General features: G+C 56.5%; 5 protein-coding genes across 6 annotated transcripts; 2 read left to right on the top strand and 3 right to left on the bottom strand.

Moving 5' to 3' along the window:
- Positions 1–106: 106 nt before the first annotated feature.
- On the top strand, positions 107–1,687 carry IUM83_12693 (COP9 signalosome complex subunit 3; the record flags this gene model as incomplete). The annotated part of the gene is made up of 3 exons (XM_067937337.1): positions 107–339; positions 408–740; positions 829–1,687. 3 exons carry the CDS (start codon positions 107–109, stop codon positions 1,685–1,687), a joined length of 1,425 nt encoding a protein of 474 aa, XP_067790511.1.
- Positions 1,688–1,773: 86 nt separating this feature from the next.
- IUM83_12692 (Phosphoserine aminotransferase) lies at positions 1,774–10,158 on the bottom strand (the record flags this gene model as incomplete). Its single annotated transcript, XM_067937336.1, has 2 exons — positions 1,774–9,749; positions 9,852–10,158. 2 exons carry the CDS (start codon positions 10,156–10,158, stop codon positions 1,774–1,776), a joined length of 8,283 nt encoding a protein of 2,760 aa, XP_067790528.1.
- A 560-nt stretch (positions 10,159–10,718) lies between these two features.
- IUM83_12691 (putative phosphoserine aminotransferase) lies at positions 10,719–12,251 on the bottom strand (the record flags this gene model as incomplete). Its single annotated transcript, XM_067937335.1, has 7 exons — positions 10,719–10,824; positions 10,909–10,956; positions 11,038–11,063; positions 11,265–11,341; positions 11,428–11,554; positions 11,623–12,053; positions 12,137–12,251. The coding sequence occupies 7 exons, from the start codon at positions 12,249–12,251 to the stop codon at positions 10,719–10,721; spliced, it is 930 nt and encodes a 309-aa protein (XP_067790510.1).
- Positions 12,252–12,267: 16 nt separating this feature from the next.
- IUM83_12690 (Phosphoserine aminotransferase) lies at positions 12,268–15,419 on the bottom strand (the record flags this gene model as incomplete). 2 transcript variants are annotated; one of them, XM_067937334.1, is made up of 2 exons in its annotated part: positions 12,268–12,280; positions 12,499–15,419. In XM_067937334.1, 2 exons carry the CDS (start codon positions 15,417–15,419, stop codon positions 12,268–12,270), a joined length of 2,934 nt encoding a protein of 977 aa, XP_067790509.1. The 2 variants fall into 2 exon arrangements, with proteins under 2 accessions (XP_067790509.1, XP_067790508.1); XM_067937333.1 differs by lacking the exon at positions 12,268–12,280 and having other exon boundaries at positions 12,474–15,419.
- Positions 15,420–18,792: 3,373 nt separating this feature from the next.
- IUM83_12689 (Phosphoglycerate kinase) lies at positions 18,793–20,079 on the top strand (the record flags this gene model as incomplete). Its single annotated transcript, XM_067937332.1, has 1 exon — positions 18,793–20,079. The coding sequence occupies one exon, from the start codon at positions 18,793–18,795 to the stop codon at positions 20,077–20,079; it is 1,287 nt and encodes a 428-aa protein (XP_067790519.1).
- Positions 20,080–20,887: the final 808 nt, after the last annotated feature.

Raw genomic sequence — 20,887 nt, 5'->3', positions numbered from 1 at the left:
ATTCACGGTACGTTCCCTCTCGTACTTAATCACGCCTCTTCGTCCACACCACACTCACACAACACGTCAATCCGCATCAGAAGAAGATTTGGCTCGGAAGACGCGCATGACGATGGAGTGGGGCCCGCTGCAGCCGATCCTGGGGCTGCTGACGCCCGAGGAGGGCGTGAACGACGGCGCCGAGGACCGCAAGCACGCGGACGCCGCGCTGGCGATGGCGCTGGTCGGCGAGGAGCTCACGGCGGCCTTGCGTGCGGCCTCTATCGCGCAGCTGGACGTGGCGCTGGGCCACGAGGCGCTGGCGGTGGAGCGGCTGCCTCTGAGCTTCCTGCTGCTGCTGTGAGGCGTCTCTATGACTCTTGGGAGGTATTTGGCTACCACAGAGGCTGACGTATTACTTCTCGCAGGTCCGCCAAGTCCCAGAAGCTGGAGGTCGCGCGCAATGCCGAGGAGCTCGCGGACGAGCGCGCGTCGCTGCTGCTGCAGACCTCGCGCCTGTTCCTGCAGCTGCCCGTGGCCGTGGCCTCCATGGAGATGAAGAAACTCTGCGCGCTCGGCGACCAGTACGCGCGCCTGGCCGTGGACGCGCAGCAGAGCATCAAGACCGTCTTCCCGCTCCAGAGCTTCCTGCGCCGCTTCCACCAGCAGGGCCACGTCGTGCTCACGCCGCTGCACGCACACTTCTTCTATTTATGCCTGCACTCCAAGTGCTACTTTGCTGCCATGGAGATCCTGGACCAGTGCGTGGCTGCAATATCGTCGCTGCAACTAGTGATGGAAGTTGCTAAAAAGTTTTTTTTTTTTGTTAAAACTTTTATTTTGGTGCAGGACGCTGGTGGAGATCCACTCGCAGTCGCATCTGGTGAACAGCGTGGACTTCCTGGGCTACGCGTACTACGGCGGGCTGCTGTATCTCGGCGAGAAGCGGTACCAAGAAGCGCTGGACTTCTTCCAGCTGGCCATCACAGCCCCGGCGCTTTCGCTCAGTGCCTTCGTGATCGAAGCGTACAAGAAGCTGATCCTGGTGACGCTCATCTTGCGCGGAGAGCCCGTGCTGCTGCCCAAGTACACGCCGTTCGTGGTCACGCGTCATGTCGAGAACCACTGCACGCCGTACGTGGACTTGGCCAATGCATTTGTGGTTGAGAAGGATTTGGCGGCCGTGCAGGAAGTCGTGACCAAGCACGAAGAGCTATTCATTCAGGAAGGAAACTTCGGTCTCGTCAAGCAGGTGGTGCAAGCCTTGAAGCAGAGGAAGCTGCTGCGGCTTACTCGCACCTACGCGACAATCGAGCTGACGGAGGTTGCCGAGACAGCGGGTATGGCCGACAGCGACGCCGTGGCTGCTGAGAAAATGCTGCTGGAGTTAATCTCCAACGGCCAGATGCATGCCGTGATCGACAAGCAGAAAGCAATGGTGCGCTTTGTGCTCGAGGACGAAGATGGAGGCGCCTACCAGGACGAAGTGCAGGGCGAAGCAACAAGGAAGCTGCAGGAGGAGATGGAAAAGCTCGTGATGGTTGCGTCGCAGCTGCGCTACATGGATGTTGAGCTCGTCACCAGTGCCAAGTTCCAGTCTCGCCTGCAGAAGGATAAGGATCGGCGCTCGAGGATCAATCTGCATAACCAGCAAGGCGACGAGCGGATGATCATCGAAGGTGCCAGCGGCATGGACACGATGGAGTAAGGAGGATAAAAGTTAATCACAAAATGCGTCGAAATCGTCGAGACGACACAATGATGGCAATCCTATTGATGTTTCACATGGGACCACTACTGCATGACAAGTGCCAGCTGGACCTTTCGTTGGCGCACCAGTGACACAGGGTTCTTCATGCGGATCACTCGGCACAAGGCCGGATTGCCTGCGTTGAAGACGCGGTAGATGCTGTATGTGGAACCGTGAATTGCTGCCTGGTCCAGCTCGTTCATGCTGATCTCAAAGACGCCCTTCTCCATCGTCCGCGTGGACTTCACCTCGATGTACTCCACCACCTTTCCAGCAGACGACACCGTGAGGTCATATGGGAGACCGGACTCTTCCATCTCGTTTACCCACTCAACGGTCTGGTCCGACTTGCTCTCTGCGTGCTGCTGCTTCAACTGGTTGAACACGTACTCCTCGCCCCAGCGACCGATTGCTTCCCGCTCCTCCTTGGTCATCGTATTCGGCAACGACAGGGACTGCATCCCAGCCGCTGGTGATTGAGGAGGAAGCGGCGGGTGGAACGGAGCCCCCTCGACCGGTTGCGGTGGAAGTGGCGGATACGGAAGCCTCTGCATGGACATGCCGTAGTGTTCTCTGTTTCCAGGAGTGTCGAAGTTAGTCGACGGCGGCAAAGGTGCGAAGTGAGGATTTTGGGCGGCTTGATAGTTCTGTTGAACTGGAGCGTAAGGTTTCTTCATTGGTGCTTCCTCTGCAGCAATCTCGCCATCTTCCATGTCCTCAAAAACGCGCTTTCGGTCTGCATTTTCGAGACCAGAAGATGACGATGTCGTTGTGTTCTCAACTTGCTCCACCCATAACTTATCTGCCCCACTGGAAGGTAGCGGAGGCAAAAGCTGGGTCTCCACAAGCCACTGCTCTCGCATTTCTGGACTCGGCTGCAGCAAACTCAAGTACATCAGGTTGGCGACGCTAGCAGCCACCTCTGCACCAAACAGCTTGCGAGAAATCTCCATTAGCACAGGCGAGAAGGCACTCGCTTCTTCGTCTCCAGTCACCGATTGTAAGTACAAAGTAGAACTCGATCCATCGAGGAAGCATTGAGATGATGCATCTACTCCGCGACGAAGGCTGAACGAAGCTCCGACTCGATATACAACTTGGAAGCCATCGTGTCCATCAACCAGCATGCACTGAAGCTCCGACGCCAACTTTGCGATCGCTTCGTGCTCTAGTTGGTCATACAAGGTCCGGTGGTTATGGATCAGGAAGCGCTGAGCAATCGCAAGTGCCGAGCGAAGTTTATCGTGGAAGGCTTCACTAGCACGACGCTGAGTGCTAAGGACGCTGACCTCGTACTGCAAGTGCGCTTTCAGCGACTTCATACCGCAGACTTCAGTGAGGAACTTCTGTACACGAGTCTCCTCACTGCTGTCGCCTTTACTCGTTGAATTGTCCACAAAGTAGTTCCATGGGAATAATCCAAGTACTTGAAGTTGCTCGGTTTGCCCTGATTGCTGGAAGTCGTTCTTAGATAGATCCGTTTGGTCGTTAATGTACATGTGGGCAGCTGAAGCCCATCGAAGGCTGTCATCGCTTGTTGGGAAGATGTCAGAGCGCTGCAACTGTGTGGTATCGGAAGATGAGGTTAACCCGCTCGACCAGGTTTTGACCACGGATTGTAGCAGTTTCATCAGCTTCTTCCTGCTCTTTTTGTTGTCCAGCTGTGAGGATTTCGTGAAGCGTGAAAGCACCTTACACCAAAGGCTTACTTCAGCTTCGAGATGAGCGGTCAACGTCGAGATCTTGGCGATACTGAGAAGTGCATCTAGATCCCCATCATCTGCAAAGGCTTCAACCTGAACTAGTTTAAGGTCATCTCCAACCTTACGCTTGTTGTGTTCCTTTGAGTTGTTTGGCACCGCCTCCTTCGCAACAGACAGAAGGAATTTCTGCAGTTTCCGTTCGTTTTCAGTTGTTGCTTGAATTGGCGAATCCTTTGAAGTGCAGAGGACTAGACCATTACACGACCCACCGACACTCCGGACAGGTAGCCACGAGGTAGATTTTAGCGTTTTCTTGATCTCCTTGATTTCAGTCTTTGACAGTGAGCGCTTCTTCGCCTTCTTTGATAACGCGTTGAGGAGGGGCAGCATCTTCTTCTTCCACGCCTTCAGGTTCTCGCTGTCGCTGTGCTTAGCTGTAAAGCAATATTGCTGTCCTACGATCATCTCACACAAGAAGAAGACAGATGGTTTGCGCTGTACTCCACAGACATCGGTGAAGAACTCGCTCAGGGTCTTCGGATACAGCGATTCCAGTGCAACCAGTTCTCCGTTGTGTGCGGTTGACGACCACACCGCGCTCTTCACACCAATAAAGCGACGGGGGGCATCGGCTTCGGCCGGAACGAAGAGCATCAATTTGCGCGTACATGCCTTCGTGATTTCGACACGGCATTTGTCAGAGCGTTGGCACTCCTCCCACAAGAACGAGTACATTCGGACCATTTGATCAATTTCCAATGCAGACATCAGTGTTGGATCAACAGAGAGGCTGGAGATTGCGCGCAGAACATCGTCCGTTGTCGGAGTTGCCCTCATCCCGAGGACTCGTGTGGCGAAATCGTCGTTTTTCCACTTCATCGCACTGAAGGTTACCATGGCAGACGTAAACAAACTCGACTCTGACGACAGCCATAGCTCAGTTGATCGATAGAACTGCCCATCAGATCCTTCCAGCCAGCAGTATTGCCTCCACATAGTAAATGCCTCATCCTTGTCTTCGGAAGCGGAGGAATCATCGTCATCGACGCTTTCTGCTGTGCTCCAATGCTTATCCAGGTGCTGTGCTAGACTCGTCGAAACACTACGTTTCATGGTGATATCAGCCTCAGCCTCAATCCACTTCAGCAACTGCTCCATTCCAGCTTGCGAGCGCTTGTCCGAACTAAGGCTTGTAGCATCAAGCAACAATGGTAACTCACAGACATCCACCAGCAGCTGCTTCCACTGCTTGTCCTTTAATGGTTCACTGCTGGTATCAGCAAAGTACTCGTTTGAAATGATGTCAGTGCTGTTTTGGTTTCTGTTCGTAGATTCCAGTTGAGTGGTGATCCACGAGGCCAACTGAGGCAACTCCTTTAGCGTGGATGGTAGAATAACGAGTAAGCTGGGACTGTCGACTGCTACGATACGACGGCTGCTCGTGGCAATAACCATGTTGGCCTTCACGTCCGCTTGCAACGAACACTTGCTGCAAGACACCAGGTGCGATGACAGGAACCTTCCATACTCAATCACAACACCAACATCCGCGTCGGTATTGGTGTTATCGTTCATTTCTTCAGCTAATGATCGAAGCTCTGCCATTTTCGGAAGGATGTGGTGTCGAATCAAGTCATGGTCCTCCATCACGTGAATACCCACATCGTTCATCAAAAATGCGCGCAACTTCGAGCTCTTGTTGATAACCTTCGTGAAATTATCGTCCAGAATACGAAGATCGCCATAAAACTCGAATGATTTTTCGCGTGTTGAACTCCCATCGTTCGTCTGAGCTCCCGACACGAAGAGAGAATCGTGAGTGTCAGCCAGCGAAACCCACTTCGTTGTGTTATCTTTGCCCTTGCGCTGCAGTGGGAAGCACTTGATAAGCCTCAGCTCTTGCCGCAGGAGCTTCGAGTGACGATCCTTTCGCCACAGCTTCGCTAGCAGCGCCAGTATTTTCACCGTCCAGTCGATGCTGTCCTTATCTGCTGCTAGCGACAGAACGCGCAGTAAGTGCGACGAGTGGAGTTGCTCGATCCGCAATTGACTTTTCATCAGCGCAGTCATGGACCGTGAGAGAGCAGGGTGCAGGAAGCGCTTGTTGAACGTCGCTGCAAGGACATCATCGCTCAGAGCCTCGAGCAGCGTGGCCGTACTCTCACGAGCTTCGCTTCCCGTGAGCTCAATACAATCAATTAACTCCGATGGCATGAGTAATCCCCCCACCGCTGAAGCTGGAGCTGAGGAAACAGAAATCAGCCACTTCACTTGACGTAGCTCGCGCATGATCTCGGGTATGATGCTCCGGAATGGAGCCTGCACCTCGTTTTCAAGAGGTAACAACGACAGCAAGTGAGAAATGGCCTCGATGGCCTTGTCTGCATCAGCTTCGCTATCACGCATTTGGATACTCGAGACATAGTTGCTGACAGCAGCGCGCACCAACTTCGGGAACTTGGACACTAGCCACTCATTCCACTCACTTCCATTCGTAATCGCTTCACGAGAACTCGGGATTTCAAAGTCTCCTTGCAAAATGAAACGGAATCCGTAGGAGCGCAGTGGCAGGTAAGCAAACACTTCCTGAAGTGGCGGTCTAGAATCCTCACCCTGGAACGTCAGCGGGAACGCGAGTGCGATCTCAGTCGGGTGACTCCGGTTGAATAACTGCGGAGGCTCAAGTTTTTCCTTGACCACCAGCCAATTCTGCTGCACAACCTCCACGCTGTTCTTATTCTTCTTGACTTGCGAATACAACTGGACAATCTGGGTGTTTGTTTGCAAATGCTTCTCCTTCTTTAGGAAGTGTAGCGTGTGCTGTCGAGCCGTGTCACTAAGTCGAAGTTCTCGAATGCGCCGGAGGAAAAGCAACACAGACGGCTCAAACGCCATCAGTGACTGCGAAATGTCATCCACCCTTTGGACCGACGTGTCGTTCAATGGCAGCACAAATGTCGTACCGCGACGTTGCTTCCATTGAGCAGTATCGTCCATCCAGTACGGCAAGATATACCCCATGCCCGTACCATGTTGAGCATTCTTAGCGTGGAAGCAGATGTGGAACCCGTTTGAGTGCACCTGCGGGTTGTCAGATACCTTGAAAACACTCTTGAAACCAATACCTTTCTTGCCAATACTTGCCTCCGAATCAACGGCCTCCTTCGTGGACGCTCCTACATCGCAAATTGCTTGAATGTTGGCCGGCGAAAAACCCCGCTCATTGTTGTAAAACACGATTTCCTTGTCGGCCGTCAACGTGAAGTCGCCAAGAGGAACCACAGCATCATCGTACGCGTTATCGTCGGCGTTTTGCAGTAACTCGAGAACGAAGTGAGTGCTCTCGCTGTAGAGCTCGTCACTGAGCCGCTTCAGCGCGCGCTCCAATCGCTGCTGCTGAATGCGCAGAACTGACGTCGTTGCTTCGTCCTGAATTTGTAGCCCAACACCGAACTGCTTCTTGCGTAAATCCTCAATGAATGAGCGGCATGAGGCATCGTTGGTATTCTTCTCAGACGGTGACAGGTCTTTGCTGTCCTGAACCGACAACTCGCTTGAAAATTTTGTCAGCGCCACTTCTAGACTGGAAGCGTCAAATATGCTAGCAACCTCGTTCTCACCTCCGCTGCAGTCGCTAGTTGCAGTGATGCAAACAGGAGGTTGGGTCGTCGCAACGGTTTTAGTAATATCGTTCGCCGCAGCATCACCGTTGTTAATATTGGTAGTGTACGAGCTATCATGGAGGCTGCACCACTTCTCCGTTTCACTCGCCCACAGCCCTGACAAGCTCCGACTGGAAACAAACAAGAGCGCCTTGCGTTCGGCATCACTTCTGCAAGCCTTCCAAACCCGGTCTGCACTACACCGTTCATTTGCAACACCTGATTCACTTGCTTGGCCGAGTATTCCAATCAGCAAAGACATTATGAAGTCTGCAAACTCGACCGGTGTTTCAAGAAGTACTTCCAGCACAAAGCGCTCCGGGTAGCTCGAGTAGCTATTCTCCTTCTTGCTCTTTGTGATGCTGGATAAGTAACCGCGCAGATGAGCTTGGACGAGCTGTTTTGGGAAGTTAGCTTCGCACTTGCACGTCACCATCATCGACACCAAGTGGATTGCTACGTGGCGGGCAGCCACGAGGGTTTTGGCTTGCTGAGCATGAGCAAACAATAGCTCCAGGTCGGACGGTGTCGATTTCTCGTTCACACGCAAAATCGTTCCGTTCAAACAAGACACAAACATGAAATTGTTTGACGAAGGTGCATGATCAAGTAAAATCATTTCATGCACACGGATAAACGAGAGCAAGGACCCACACAACGGGGCATAACGCTCTCGCCAATCCATATACAGCGATACATCAACCAAGCACGGGCACTTGCGCAACTTCTCTAGCGCTTGCTCCGTCAAGAGTTTCTGTTGCATTGACTCACCTGTTGTTTCATTCGATGAGATCGTATCATCAAAACTGCCGTCACCTTGCACAAGGTCCAAGCTGCCGGTGAACTTGATAATCGAGGCCTCTTCTCCCGCCGGCTTTTCATCGGTAAGCTTGATCAACTCCTCCACACTGGGAAGTCCAAGCTCTTCAACACGAGCGCACCCAAGCTCCACGCAAACGCGACGAGCTATCCATTGCTGCTGTTTGTCACTGGACAAAGCAGACAGCGCGGAAGACGACGATATGACAGCACGACATTCTCGAACAAATGGCAGCACTTCATCCTTCAGTTGTTTTTCACTGAGTGCGCCCGAAGAACTCGAGGCACTACTGCCTTCTCCACGCGAACGAAGAAGGCCAAGAAGCCACTTCCCAGCGTTCAACTCGTCGTCGTCCATATCGCCTTCAGCATCATCCACGAGATCTGGAAGAAGCTCAAGCACGGAGCGCCGTCCAGCCCAGGACACGTTGTTGGGCTTGGCCGAGAACTTGCTGGTTAGATGGTTTTCGAGAGAGGAAAGCAGTTGAAGTACCTCCTTCGCTGTTCGTGGTTCGTCATCGAGTGGCGATTGTGATTCCAAGAAACTCTTCATCTCAGCCTTCACTTCCTCGAGGGTTGCCTTCGGTTCTGCAGCAGTTTTAGCGAGCCTTCTGGCAAACGGGTCTGTAGGCATGACAGGGAACTTCTCGGAAATGGCAGCCGACTTGAGCTCCTCATGGGATTTAGCCGTCTTAGCTAGTTCATCCTCGTCTTCCTCTTCTTCGTCGCTTGACTCGACGTGGCACTTGCAAGTGCAAGAACAAGTGCAAGTGTCTTTGCCCACGCAGCAACAATCACACTCCTCTTTGTCGCTTTCGGAGATTTTCTTGGCATCCACAGCGCCCTCTCCGTCAGCGTCTTCGTCGGGTATCTTATCATCGCTCAGCAGCAGTGCATACGTCTTGGCCATGATGCTGCAGATCACCCACGTCACGACCTTCAGCCTCGAATGATGCTTGCTCTTTTGAGATGCCACAAGAAACCGTGTCATCTGGTTGCGGAGCTTCGAGTCGGTCTCCGCGATCTCCTGCGACGAAATAGGCTTGCGGAACTTCTGTTGGCTCTTCGCGTCTGCGGCAGCTTTCCGACGAAGCACGTTGTCCAGATACACGTCGACGTCGGTCACGCGCTTCAGCATGTCCAGCGAGAGCGACTGCATGTTGTTCTTCTTGCCTCCGCGTCTCTTCTGGGAGTTTTCCTCACTCTCCTGCTGAGTCGAGCGGGCATTGGTCTGCTCCAGCAACTCCTCCAGCGCCTGCTTCCTGTTGTCGTCGCTGAATTTCTCCTTCGTGAGCCGGAACATCTTCTCCGCCACCTCGCGCTGGAACTGCTGCTCGAGCGTCTTCATCTCCTTCATCTCGTTGTTCGCCACTCGCCGCAGCATGCCGACGTACACGCCGAAGCCCGCCGGGTCTATCGCCACGCCCATCGCCTGGGCGCTCGGCTGGCGGTACTGCTGCGCCAGGTACTGCAGAAACTCGTTCAGGTCGATGTGCGACGACGCGCGGAAGGCGTCGTGGCCCAGCAAGTCCTCGAACTGCTTGAGACTGGCCAGCACATCTCTCGTCGTGACGGTCAGCACGGCCACGGGCGAGCGGTAGAGCTGCTGCACCGCCTCCGTGTGCAGGAACGAGTTGCCCAGCTTGAGCACGCTGAACGACCGCAGCCCTTCGTGCTGCAGGAAGGCCTGCTGGCACTCGAACAGCGTGTTGACGCGCCGGCTCTGCATGAAGCAGGTCACGAACGTCCACACGCGCTGGTTCACCGTGTGCAGCTGCCGCAACGCCGGCAATTGCAGCGGGTCGATGCCCATGAGCTCCTCGAACGCATTGACGCCTGTAGTTCAGCAACAAACAGTAACAACAGCAACGTCAACAACCTTTAATAACTTAAACTCCTAGAGCTTTGGCAGCTAATTAATTAATCAATTGCACGCACGGAAGTGGCTGCAGATTGCGCGCACGACGACGTCGAGCGTCAGCGCGTTGGGCGGCGCCGCCGGACTCGACTGGTTGGCCCGGAAGGCCTCGACGAAGGCCACGACGTCTCGCTGCACTTGCGACGTATTGGGCGCATTGGGGGCCGCTCGGGGCTGCTGGTAGGTGGGTTGGTGCTGCTGGAAGCTCTGCGGACTCTGGTGGCGGCCGTACGGGGCGAAACCTGCTGCGCCTCGGGGCGCGTGCTGCTGCTGCTGGAAGCGGCTCCAGTTGCTGCGTCCACCGCGACCTCCAGGCGACTGCCGCATGGCTCTGGGGGCTCTGGAAGCGCTGGAGACGGCGCTGCAGGCGAGGTCAGGTGTGGCACTGGTTGGCGAGCGGCTCCGAGCCCAATATTGTGGTTGAGGAGTATTTTAGGTAGTGAGATATTGGTATTTTGGGTTCGTTCGGGCGAGGACACTTCGACCAGGTGATGGAGACATAGCAACAACAGTATCAGCAATGGTTTCTGCGTTGCGAGAACTTGGAAAAAATGTTGGTTTTGCCAAAGACGATGGCCGAATCGGCTCCGGATGCCGCCGTTGGCGCAACGGAGGCCGTCGCAGAGAGCGACAGCGTTGTCGTTGCCTCTGACCGAAGGCCGTGGAAGGAGGGACGAGACGTGGAGGCGTGGGGAAAAGGTGAGAGGCTGCGGAGATGCAGAAAGGTGTGGAAGTAGCGTGAGTGGCTGGCAGCACTGCTGCAGCCCGCTTTGCATGAGTAGGAGCTTAGTCGGAAATTAGCAGGGCAAGCGCAAGAGGGTGAAGACTAGTGAGCAAAGGAAACAAGTTGTGTATTTGCATTTTGCACTACTTGGCAGCCAAGTTGGCTACCAGGATACTGTCTTCCTTTTCGGTGGCGGCGCGGCAAGAATCGGTGGCAGGAGCCTCGAGGAAGCGCGCGTATCGTTCGACTGGACCTGAGTCGTGACACTTCTAACACAGCAAAATCAGCACAATATAGTACTTCCTCAATGACTGTCTGCAGTCCGAAGTCACTAATATCATTGTCGGCCTCACATCAAGCAGCCTGCATGATGCGGTCCCTGACATCCCAGTAGTGGCGACCTAAAGTTGAATTTTGGGTTTGACAGAATCAGTAATTTGGGCTTGCCTGTCGACAGTCGGAGGTGCTCGACACTTCTTGACCTGACCACTTGCGTCTCCTTGTGGACCTTATTACATGGTCTTCAAATGCACTGTCGATGCCTTGCATACAGAAGTTACACGTTTGCATTATACGTAGCGTGGCTCGAGTTGCTGTCCTCCCGCAGCGTTGAAAAATACAAGGTAGGTTGCTGGTGTCAGAGCGTCCATCGCGCGAGGACAGGGAACTTGCCTCAGTCGTGAAAGGGTTAGAACGTGCTGGCGCTAACCTCGCGCTCGTGGAGCGAGCAGAACTCGCCCGTCGCGAGCGCGATCTTGGGGCAATTGCGGTGGCAGCACTTCTTGACTGTTGTGGTCGTGACGTATGATAAAGCACGTCACTTTCGTTAGTCGATGGAGCCGCCGAGATCACGAGCAAGGAACGGGACGTACCGCCGCCGTGTGCCCAGCACAGTCCGTAGCGCTTGCCTGCGTGCTCGCACCAGCTCACTCGGCAAGGGACGTCGCCTTGGCCCTCCGTCCCAGTTTCACTTGCCGACGCAGGTCGATTGTTTCCATCCTATACATTCATCATCAGCGACCAACGTGAGCCCTAGAGCAGTGGCGATTGCCCAGCCACTGCCGTACCGTATCGCTCCATTGCTGGACCTCGAGGGAGTTGTTCCCACTCGAGTCTCCGTTATCCGTGGACGGGTCACGACTCGTGTCGGTCCGCTCCTGGTCCTTGTCCACCGCCACACTACGCGGCGTGTTAGTTTGCAGCGCGCTTGTGAACGCGGGCGACTCCGGGTCAACGTCCTGCCACTCCTGAGCGGGGGACCTGCCCACTTCGCCCTGGTATCGTCGCTGATACTGCGTCGGTTGTCTGATCCCGCCGCTGCTGCGACCAAAGCTGCTGGGGTTGGCGTTATTGCGCGCGTCAACCTGCTGCTGGCCGGCACTTGCAGCGGCCCGCGCCTGGGCCAAGCGAGCGCTCGTGCGGTGCGGCTGCACCGGCGTGTCGTAGCTCATGGCGCGGCCTTCACGTTGTGGCTCGCGCGCTGACGGACTCCCGTCGCCTATCAAGATACCGTGGGTCAGCACAAGCACAGGACTCGTACGGTCCTCTCGAGCGCGACGCTATCGGTGCATTGCTGCCTACCGGAGCCTGTGGCCGCCCGTCGAGCCTTCTGGCGGGTGGTGCGGCCAGTGTGGGGCTCGGCATCGGCGTCAGCGTTGGCGTCGGCTCGACTTGGCTGCTTCTCACGCCGCGACATATTATGGATTGCTTAATTAATCCGAGGAGCTTTAACTGTCCGGCCGCATGGACACGCAACGCTGTCGACTCGGCTGTTCTTTCGCGTTCCGATACAGTTGAAGACAACGGTGTGGGATTAGTGGTTGGTGGTTATTGGCAACACACTCGCGAAGCCGGGTGTGTGTATGTATGTATGTGGGCACTCGGCTCAGCGTGTGGCTGGCAATGATCGTCTGTCAGACTACTCGGCCTTGGTGCTGTCGCGCGCGCTCTTCACCTCGAGGTAGGCCCACTTGATCCACGGCAGCAACGCCTCCAGGTCCTTGGTCTCCACCGTGGCGCCGCACCAGATACGCAGGCCAGGGGGCGCATCGCGGTACGAACCGATGTCGTACGCTACCTGCTCGCGCTCGAGCAGCGCCTGCATTTGCTTCACCTCGTCCTTGCTCAGACCATCGATCAGCAGGCACACGGACGTGTTGGAGCGGATCGCCTTGTCGGCCGCGAGGAACTTGAACCACCTCGAGTTCTCGGCCGCGAAGTCCTCCATCACCTTGAGGTTGCGCTGCGAGATGGCGATGAGGCCGTCCTGGCCGCCCACGCTCTCGGTCCAGCGCAGCGCGTCGAGGTAGTCCTCCACACACAGCATCGACGGCGTGTTGATGGTGCTGCCCTCGAAGATGCCCTTGAGGAACTTGCCCGTCGTGGCGTTGGTCATGCGGAAGATCTTGGGCATCGGCCGGTTCTCCGGCACGAACGACTCCAGACGCTCCACCGCGCGCGGGCTCAAGATGATGACACCGTGGCCGCCCTCGCCACCGAGCACCTTCTGCCAGCTGAACGTGCACACGTCGATCTTGTTCCACGGCATCTCCATGGCGAATGCAGCCGACGTGGCGTCATTGAAGATCAAACCCTTGCGGTCGTCCGGGATCCAGTCGGCGTTGGGCATGCGCACGCCGCTGGTGGTGCCGTTCCACGTGAACAGCACGTCGTGGTCGCAATTCACCTGCGAGAAGTCCGGGATCTGGCCGAACGGCGCACCGAACTCCCTCACGTTGTCAAGCTTGAGCTCCGTGGTCACGTCCTTGAACCACTGCTTGCCGAACGACTCCCAGTAGCAAACGTCCACAGGGCGCTCGCCCAGCATCGACCACATGGCCATCTCGAACGCACCAGTGTCCGAGGCCGGAACGATACCAAGGTGGTAGTCCTCCGGTAGCTTGAGGATCTTCTTGGTACGCACGATTGCCTCCTCCAGCAGACCCTTGCCGAGCTTGGAACGGTGGCTGCGGCCCAGCACAATGTCAGGGATCTGAGCCAGAGAGTATCCCGGGCGCTTCTTGCACGGTCCCGAGCCAAAGTTCGACGACGCAGGCTTCACACGCGGCTTCGGGTGGCGCACGATCTCCACTCCAGCCTCACTCTCAGTACCCTCCGCGTGCTCTTCAACAGCGCTGGCGTTGGGCTTGAGGAACTTCTCCCAGATTCCGCCCGAGATGGCAGTGTTCAGCTCCAGCAGGTTCACGCGACGAAGGTTGGTGAGCATGCCCAGAGCCTCCAGCTCGTCCATCACCTCGTCCGGGATGGCCTCGTCCACATTGAGCACGCTCACCGCAGCGGCGCCTGACTTCTCGCGCGCCAGACCGAAGCAGCCGATGTTGATCTTGTGCTTGGCCAACACCGACGTCACCTTGTGGAGAACACCGGGCTGGTCCGTGTTGTTGAACAGCAGCATAGAGCCACTGGGGATGACGTCCATCGGAAGATCATCAAAGGACACAAGACGCAGCTGGTTCTTGCCGAACACCGTGCCCGTGATCTTCTTGGACGTGCCGTTCTCCTTCTCGAAGATGACTGTGAGCTGGTCCGAGAAGCTGCTGCCAGAGGCCTCGTCGTGCTTGTGCTCCACCGTCTGGATGCCCATGACGTCCGCGAGCTGCTTGGCGTTCGTGAACGTCACCTCCTCCTCCAGCATGTGCGACAGCAAGCCCTTGAGCACGCCCTTGACGAGCTGACCCGACAGCTCGGACGACGTGACCTTGGGTCCCTCGGCGATGACGAGCACGCGCTTGAGGCGGCTGTCATCCAGCAGCTGCGCCTGCATGCTGCCGAGCTTCTCGGCCAGCGACAGCAGCGGCATGAACTCCTCGCGCTTGCCGAAATCAATATTCGGCGCGTTGAGCACGCCCTTGAAGGACTTGCCCGCCAGCGCGTCGTTCACCTTGTAGGCCAGGTCGCGCGCCACCTTCTGCTGCGCGTCGGTGGTCAGCGCGCCGATGTGGGGCGTGACGATGACGTTGTCGTGGCTCACGAGCTTCTTCCAGGTGTCCGAGGACGGCGACGGCGCGTTGATGTCGAAGGCCATGCCGGCCACCTTGCCGCTCTCGATGGCGGCCAGCAGCGCCTCGTGGTCGATCAGGCCGGCGCGTGCGCCGTTCACGAGCTTGACGCCGTCCTTGCATAGCGCCAGGCGCTGTGCATTGACCAGGTGCTTCGTATTGGCGTTCAGCGGCACGTGCAGCGAGATGTAGTCGCTGCGCGAGAAGAGCTCGTCCAGCGACACGGGCTCGATGCCGTGCGCCTTGGCGCTGGCATTGGACAGGATCGGGTCGTAGCCCACCACGTTCATGCCGAAGGCATTGCAGCGCGTGGCCACCTCTCGGCCGATACGGCCGAGGCCCACGACGCCCAGCGTCTTGCCGTGGATCTGTGAGTTGCGTACGGCCGGCTCGGAGGCGCCCGAGGCCCGGCCCAGCCGCGACACGGCCGAGATGAGCCCCAGTGTGAGCTCGGCGGCCGACAGCGTGTTGCCGAAGGGCGTGTTCATGACCAGCACGCCCTGCTTGGTGGCGTTCACCATGTCGATGTTGTCCACGCCGGTGCCGGCGCGTCCGATGAGCTGCAGCTTGTGCGCGGCGTCCAGCACGGCCCGGTCCACGCGAGAGCCCGAGCGCACCACCAGCACGTCGTAGTCGGCCACTTGTTCCACCAGCTCGGCGTGTGTCAGCGGCGCAGCGCCGCACGTCACGTCGTGGCCCGCGGCGCGCAGCAGCTCCGGGCACACGGGGTCGATGGGGTCGCTGCACAGGATGCGAGCCATGGCCGAGGGCGAGCGGTGCAGGCCACGCGTCGTCTGGTGCTGGAGCAAGCGGGTCCCGCGCGTCCACAGGGCGCGGCGCAGCATGGAGCTGGAGGTGGAGGTGGAGAGGCGAAGAGAGTTCGCAAGTGGAGGTACATTTGTATCCACCACGCCGTGCCGGATCGGCGCACTTGGCGTTTGTATGTGGCGCTTTTTCGGCCAATTGACTGGCGTGACGACGGGTCTTTTCAACCAGTTGCTGCGGCGCTGAGTAATCGACAGGATCATGGCTTTTTGCCGTGTTGGCGAAACACAGCGAGCGCCACGAGAATTTTATTCGCCGTCAGAGACGAGGCATCGCGGTACACTGTGCGTGATCCGCAATGCGAACGATGGGGATGATCGCTTTTTGCTGGTTGCGGGCTTTGAAGAGGTGACCCGATTCCTATGGCTTTCCTGACGATAAAACACTGCGTTGCTGTCGTTTGTCGAGTCTGCATCTAATGTTGTAAACTTCATCACTTTTGAATTCGAGTGTTGACTCCGGGAATAACACCTTGGAATGGTGTGCTAAGCTTACCAAGTATCGTAGGGAAACCCGTGCTACTGCAACAAATGTGGGCGCTGCTATTCCTATCCTCCTCACTTGGAGTAAGAATCCATGGTTTACACTAAACGCCAACACCTCGCTCGACCTCGCAACACAACGATGATCGTCTGTCCTTCGTGGTGCAGATAATGTCGGCCAACGTCTATGCGGCCGTTGTCGTCCGCCAACGACGTCCTTGGTGGTCACTGAAAGTGCTGAGGTTCACCAGATAAGAGTCTTACGTATAAGACCCAAGCGCTTGCAGTCGGCTGCGTGTGATGCAGCATGTGATGTTCTATACCGCCCTCCTCCATGTGCTGGTCGTACATGCCTTTCTGCGAGTCATACTAGTATTTATCTTCGGGCTCTGATCCACTTCACTTGAGGCGTGAGGGCGAGATTGCAATAGCTAGTGGGGAAGGCGGTCAGGGTCAGCCACTGCACTCGACAACCAAGTCGTTGTGCTCCTCGGTCCATTGCCAATAAGGAACGATACCAGCATCCTCGACGATCCCAGTCAATACCTGACGCTCCTATTCAAGGCCGTTGAAGCCATGGTGAAGGTGGATCAATCGGGGCTACATCACTTTTGGAGCATTTATGTGGACTCCACGTGCACTGGCGCGCCGACTGGAGTCTTCATACAACGGCTGAATGACTGTGTGAATCAAGTCGCTGCCAGTGGCGACCAGTGCGCTGCCAAGTACGACGATAACAACAACGTCGTCGGTTATGTCAACGAAAGCTGCCACGACGGTCGTCTTGTTGGTCTCGAGTCTCTATTTGGCAGTACGCCTTTCATGTCCTACGACTACTACAACAACGACAACTGCACGGATTTCGAGAATTCGGCTTCCTACCAGGCCGGCGGGAAGTGCGAGAGTCTGTACGACGGCTACTCGCCATTTAGAAGTGCAACGCTTACGTTCACGAGTGACGGACTCGCTTGGAGACGCAACATGGGCAAAGTGGGCACTGCGCTCAACTGCCCAGGCTCGAGTGGTCCCGGGTTCTATGAGTTTGACGTTCTCGCTGCAGATATCAACACCAACTACTGTATGAACAAATACACCGGCATCACGGGCGGATTCATTTTTTACAATTCATCAGCGCCCACCACGTCGTCCTCCGGCTCGGACACTGGAAATTCAAGTTCATCGTCGTCGCCAGCTACCAAGTCAAGCTCTACTACTGGAACTTCAAGTTCGGGTTCAGGGTCTTCCTCATCATCGACCGCAAAACTGTCTGTGTCCGGGAGCGGTCTCGGTGTCGGTGTCATCGCTGGCATCGCCGTCGGTGGAGCACTTGTGCTGGTGCTCCTCGCGGTGGCATTCGTGGTGTTGAGGCGAAACAGGAAAAGCGAGAGCTCCGATTCAAGTTCTTTGCGAGACCCGTTTCTGGGAAGAGGAAGCGCTTGGACGGGTGGGCCGACTCGTGATTCAGAGCCTTCGTCGATGGGACCAGGCCTGTGGAATGATGATACTATCGTCGCCACTCGAATTCCCCGGGATCATGTGAAAGTCGAAGCGGTCCTTTCTCGCGGCGGATTTGGTGAAGTCTACCGAGGAACGTACAACAACGAAGAAGTGGCCATCAAAATGTTGTTCCCCGAAATGCGTCAGGATCTGAAGAAGGTAAACGCTTTTCTCGCAGAGGCTAAGCTCATGGCCGGATTGGTGCACCCACATGTCGTGCGCTTTGTTGGCGTGGCATGGGGGAGCCTAGCCGACTTGTGCGTGCTCACAGAGCTCATGAAGGGTGGAGATCTGAGGACCCTGCTGAAAGGCTATGACTCACGTAAACACCCTCAAGGCATAGACCAAGACAAAATCCGCATCGCCTTTCACATCGCACAAGCCCTGACGTACATGCATTCACTCTCTCCGGTCGTCATTCATCGGGACCTGAAGTCCAAGAACGTGCTTCTAACGGAAGACCTGGACGCGAAACTCACGGATTTCGGAGCGTCTCGAGAGCGCCAGGAGCACACCATGACGGCGGGAGTTGGCACGATGCTGTGGATGGCACCCGAAGTGATGATGGCCGAGCGGTATACGGAGAAGGCCGACGTGTTCTCGTTCGGAGTGCTATTGTCCGAGCTTGATTTGCAGACGTTGCCTTACTCGCACGCGCGGATCGACTCGACTGGAAAAAAGGTTCCCGATGCGGTGATACTTCAGAAGGTGGCGTCAGGTACGTTGCAAGTACAATTTTCGTCCAGGTGTCTGGATGCGGTAGTGGAGTTGGGCAAGGAGTGCGTTGCGCTTGACCCGTCGGCTCGTCCGTCGGCGCCGTTCGTGGTGTTTCGACTGCAGACGATCATGAAGGGGTCCATGTTGGCGCGGACCGACACTGCCGGAGACATTGCTGAGAGCTATGTTATCTAGAAAGGAGTTGGTTTTTGCGTCAGTTATGCGTAAAGTTGATAACCAAAGTGTATGAGTACAATATTCATTAGACCAGATCTTTGCGTGCGTTTGGCAAGTTGAAGTGTCCTGTACCAGAACTATGGTACGCTGGTGCTTGGTGGTGTCCCAATCGCGTATCTTTGTAAAAACCGCTAATCGTACTTTATCGACCGCTCACAGTAGATTCTAGGATTTGAAAATATATCTTCACACCTGATAACTTTCCAAAATCGATATAGGTTTACTACATCGTAAAATAGCAATACCATAAATATAAATACCTAGAGATTAATCCCCCGCAGAAGTCGACGTGATCCCAACCGTCGCTGACAGTTGCCCATCGCGCCTGCATAATTGGCTCGCGTTTCTGCTTGGGGTGTTTGCTTGGGTTTTTCGTCGCTGTCACCCATTCCCGCATTCGGCTCCGAGCGCGCAAGTCCTCTCTAACCTCCTCCTCCTCTCTCTCTAACCGCCCCACATCATGCTGCGTCTCTCGCGTTTGAGTCTGTGCACGGCCCGCCCGTCCATCGCCGTGGTGCGTGCCATGAGCACGGCCAAGCTGAGCCTGGAGCAGCTGGCACAGCGCCAGAGCCTCAAGGGTGCTCGTGTGCTGGTGCGCGCCGACCTGAACGTGCCGCTCAAGAAGAACCAGACGCCCGCCACCATCACGGACGACACGCGCATCCGTGCCGTGCTGCCCACGCTCAAGCTGCTGCAGGGCGCGGGCGCCCGCACTGTGCTGTGCTCGCACCTGGGCCGCCCCGGCGGCGAGGCCAAGGACGAGCTGCGCCTGACGCCCGTGGCCGCGCGCCTGGGCGAGCTGCTGGGCAGCCCCGTGAAGAAGCTGGACGACTGCATCGGCGCCGAGGTGGACGCCGGCATCGACGCCCTGCAGGACGGCGAGATCGTGCTGCTGGAGAACGTGCGCTTCTACAAGCAGGAGACCAAGAACGACCCCGAGTTCGCCAAGCAGCTGGCCCACGGCGCCGATATCTACGTCAACGACGCGTTCGGCACGGCCCACCGCGCGCACGCGTCCACGGAGGGCGTGACCAAGTACATCGACACCAACGTGGCCGGCTTCCTCATCGAGAAGGAGCTCAAGTACCTGTCCGGCGCCGTGGACGCGCCTGTGCGCCCGCTGGGCGCCATCATCGGCGGCGCCAAGGTGTCCACCAAGATCCCCGTACTTAAGTCACTGCTGCAGAAGTGCGACAAGATTATGATCGGCGGCGGCATGATCTTCACGTTCTACAAGGCCCAGGGCCTGGACGTGGGCAAGTCCATCATTGAGGAGGACAAGGTTGAGCTCGCCAAGGAGATCCTGGAGGAGGCCAAGCAGCGTGGCGTGCAGATCGTGCTCCCCACCGACGTCGTGGTCGCAGACAAGTTTGAGGCCGACGCACAGTCAAAGGTTGTGCCAGCCAGCGCCATCCCCGCGGACTGGCTGGGCTTGGACATTGGCCCGGACTCGCAGGCCACCTTCGCCAAGGAGCTCAAGGAGTGTAAGACGGTTGTGTGGAATGGCCCCATGGGTGTGTTTGAGTTCCCCGAGTTCGCCAAGGGCACGTTCGGCGTGGCCAAGGCTCTGGCTGAGAGCACGGGCAGCGGTGTCACCACCATCGTGGGTGGCGGCGACTCCGTGGCCGCTGTCGAGCAGGCTGGCCTTGGCTCCAAGATGAGCCACATCTCCACGGGCGGCGGTGCCAGTCTGGAGCTGCTTGAGGGCAAGGTGCTCCCGGGTGTCGCCGCTCTGAACGACGCTTAGATTAGCCACGACTAATTGTTTTATTGCGGCTGCTGATATAAACTTCGTCAGTTTTCGGCAATCAATCGGCACTGCTCGCGATAGATGCAGCAGCTCGAAGCGCAAATGCTGAAGGCAATCGACACAGAAGTCACGATTCAGGCGGTTGTTGACGCCAACGATTCGCGCGCCTCTGTTGTAAATCAATTTGAATATTGAATGAATTCTAGTTGCATTTCATCCATATTACACTCCCTTGTTGGGAAATGCCACTGCCAGACGAGCGACGCGAATGGTTAGTACGGCAGACATTGCTGGTTGGCTGAGAACACAGAGCGGGTGGTGTTGGTGGTGGAAATATGCTGTCGCTTTGTGCATCTGACCATACTCTGGTGGGTTATCGACAATCAGGCTGGCCACTTCAACTTGCGATTGTCAAAAGGGTATGTACACGTATATCGCTCGTCGCGTCTGCGACCGTTACCAAAGAACGAGCTAACAGGAGCTAACAAGGAACGGGTGGATGATGCTCAGCAACAGCGGAACACGGACTCGAGAATCCACTGCGCTGGGACCAGAACCAGACGCCCCACGTTCTAAAGCAGTCTTTCGCGCTGGGGTTTGCCTCACGTTACACACAGTGCTTTCGTGGCAGTGACCACTGACCCGCGCGTCAGTCGGCGCCCACGCCACAAGCAGTTTTGTTCGCGCAGGGTTTCTTCGGCGTGGCCTGACCACTCTACATTCTGAAGACTAATAGAGAGCATGGTGTCGCACCCGTGGTTCATGCATTCACATCGGGCAAGCACTTAGTGAGAGCCTCTCACTG

Source organism: Phytophthora cinnamomi (genome assembly GCF_018691715.1).
Source record: "Phytophthora cinnamomi strain GKB4 chromosome Unknown Contig46, whole genome shotgun sequence".
Taxonomy (NCBI): domain Eukaryota; phylum Oomycota; class Peronosporomycetes; order Peronosporales; family Peronosporaceae; genus Phytophthora; species Phytophthora cinnamomi.
This window is presented reverse-complemented; position numbering and strand designations above follow the sequence as displayed.